Source organism: Eurypyga helias, unplaced genomic scaffold (assembly GCF_000690775.1).
Source record: "Eurypyga helias isolate BGI_N326 unplaced genomic scaffold, ASM69077v1 scaffold49859, whole genome shotgun sequence".
Lineage (NCBI taxonomy): Eukaryota > Metazoa > Chordata > Aves > Eurypygiformes > Eurypygidae > Eurypyga > Eurypyga helias.
In genome coordinates this window covers 6,485-9,559 of record NW_010272376.1, presented here as the reverse complement: position 1 = coordinate 9,559, position 3,075 = coordinate 6,485, and the positions used below count along the sequence as shown (strand labels likewise).

At 44.9% G+C, this 3,075-nt stretch overlaps 1 protein-coding gene across 1 annotated transcript; it reads right to left on the bottom strand.

Annotated features, from left to right (window-relative positions):
• Positions 1-2,294: 2,294 nt before the first annotated feature.
• Positions 2,295-2,813, bottom strand: LOC104504986 (proline-rich protein 9-like). Its single transcript, XM_010159098.1, has one exon. It carries the CDS (start codon positions 2,811-2,813, stop codon positions 2,295-2,297), a length of 519 nt encoding a protein of 172 aa, XP_010157400.1.
• Positions 2,814-3,075: the final 262 nt, after the last annotated feature.

The following is a 3,075-nucleotide window of genomic DNA, read 5'->3' as shown; positions in this document are numbered from 1 at the left end:
TAGCTTCCACTGGGTGTAGGAGAGCAAAAGGTGTTAATGGAAAAAACATCATGCCATATCTTATTCCTCACACATGCTTGATTTACCCAGGGTCTTAATGACCCCAAGGTTGGCATGGATGTAAGGTCACTGACTTGTGTTAAGTACACTGGAGAATCTCAGCAATGCACAGAACTAACCACAGGTGCATAGGAGAGCAGTGTGTCAGGGGTTTTGCAACACATTTTCCTACCAGCACAGGAAGCGTGGCGAGCACAAACCAACAGGTCTCTTCCACCACTTCCTCTGGGACTTTTGGAGCTGCATGCTCCTGTCCATGAGTACTGCGCCTGGTGCAATGCTTGCAGCAGAGAAGGAGAGAAGAAAAAAATTTAAATTACTATTACAGCTGATTGAACTGGATGAAGGTGCTTGGAAATCAGTCATAGGTGATTAATCAATGGGATGGATCTCATTGGTATCTGCATATGACTTCCTGACTAAGATTTTTTCCATGCCTGCAAGTGGACACTGGTGGTACAAATGTGGCAGCAGCAAGAAGTTATTAGCGAGGCAGAATTCGTTGCCGAATCCCAAAGGTTTGCGTGCAACAGTAGGAATTGCACATTCCTAGTCTTCCCCTCCATTTTTGTGCTGTTGAATACTTGATCCACCTATCCCTGCTTTGTCCGTCTGAACTGAAAGGTGTGTTCTGTTTGTGTGTTCAGAAACTTGTTTGCCTTATTGTGGCATCTTTTGCCTATCATTATTCCTGTTTGATGGTGTCACCTTTTGGTGTTGACAGAAATAACACAAAAGGGAATCTACTGTCAAACTCCCTGCACCTGCACACAAGGTTTCATTAAAAGCTGATTTGGTAACAGTGTTTACACACACCTAAATATAACTCTTTTCTTTTCTAGTTTAGATGGTCTCCACCCTTGTCATAATGATATGGTAGATGGATAGCAATTCTCTGCATCCCAGACACGGGAACTGTGGCCATGACGGAGACAGAGGTAAACCAGTCACATGCATGGCATGGAGGACAATGGGAGCCTTATCTCTGAAACTCAGCATTTAGGTGGCTATAATGTCCCTCCAGACAATGGGCCTCCTTCAGTTTCAAAATTATGACTCCAACTAATTAAGATGCCTTTATAAGTGATTTAAAATATTTTTGTACCTGCCAGATGTTAATGAACCCAAAATGCCAACCCTCTATCAGTCAGGGATGTGACGACTTCTTGTTGCACATGGGGCATGGATAGATAACAAGAGACCTGCCCGAAGCCATACTATCTGCAGCAAACCTGGGAACAAAACTGCAGTCTTGCAGGGCTCGGACCTGTTCCTCAACCACAAAAAGATTTATCTCCTGAAGCCAAATCCCCTACTTTCTATATTTAGTCAGTGAGGTTCATAAGAAGAATTCATCAAAAATACGATTGTTGTCTCCATCAAAATGCTTTTAAAAATAATTACAAACCTGGCAAGAACATTTCAATTCCTTCTTTCTTGGATTTAGGGCTTTCTTCCACTTAAATTTACCTTTTAATGGTTTCTAAGATTTGCTTTCAAAATCCAGAGATATAAAGATCAAAATTCTATGATTAATAAAGATGACAATTAAATTTCTATCATTATTTTCAAGTAGGGCAAAGCTATTTTTTTTTATATCTGTCAGAAAATATTGACCGGATGATGTTTTGCTTATGCTATTAGAAGACGTTGTTCCACATTATAACGCATGCTTCCTCTATTTACAGTACTGCATTGCAGGTATCAATCCTCCACAACCATAACAGCTTTTAGAAGGAAAACTAAAGGAACGTGTTCTTGGGCTGAAGACATGGAAACGGGAAGATGAAAGATGGAAGACACATTATGCCATTAATGGTCGATTTTTTATTGTTGCTCACAGACGTTAAAAGACAAGAGGATATACATTAAAAGACAAGATGAGAATTAAAGAAGGGGAGATATCTTCCAACATCAACTGCTTACAGCACAACCATTGCTAAATAACTTCCCAAGATGCCCAGCACGATAGCACTGGCCAGCTGCAGTTACCAAGTAGAAGGTGCTGAGACAGCAGTGGCAGAAGTATCATAGGAAGCAAATACAGAGTCTGGAAACATTCAGAAAAATATTTTCCAAGACAGAGAGCATGGGGCAACCGGGTTGGGAGAGGTCTTGGTACGTCGCAGGTGGGTCTGTAACCTGGTTTTCATTCCGGGAATGCTCATGAGCCAATGGATACTGCAATGCGCCGAAGCATCAGGGCTGCATGTAAGGCTCACGTGTCAAGGCGATCAGCATCGACGAGAGCAGACTGTGGTGCATGGCTCCAGGCACACAGTCTCACACGAATCAACGCACTTGGTGGCGCACACCTCCACGCATGGGGCTTGGCAAGGCTCCACACACTGGGCGATGCAGGGCTCCACGCACTGGGTGGGACACTGAGTTGGGCACTGAGTGGCACATGGCTTTACGCAGACATCGATGCACTTGGGGGGGCAGACCTCCACACACTGCGTGCTGCAGGGCTCCACGCACTGGGTACTGCAAGGCTCCACGCACTGGGTGGTGCAGGTCGTGGTGCACTGGGTGGCACAAGGCTCCACGCACTGGGTGGTGCAGGTCGTGGTGCACTGGGTGGCACAGGGCGTTGGGCAGACCTCCACACATGGTGTGGAGCATGGCTTCACGCAGACATTGCCACAGGGCTCCACGCACACTGTCTTGCAGGGCTCCACGCACTTGGTGCATTTCTGCACACAAATGGGAGGGGGCAGGCAGGGCTGTTTGCACTGCTCGTAGTAAGACATCTTCTGAAGTGCTGTTAAAGCTAAAGACAAAGATAAAAAGAGAGATACAAAATCAGAACACTCATCCTTCCTTCTTGAGCCAAAATTCACAACCTGAGCTCTTGAAACATAAATAACAGTTAGCTGTTGGCCTGAGAAAAGGACTGTTAGAAAAAATGGCATGCGTGAATGATTTCTGGATCCAGACGTATGCAGCTAACACTACCAGATTATTCCTTCCTCCCTTGGGAACCTGCAGGCATCATTATTAGGAAAACTGGAG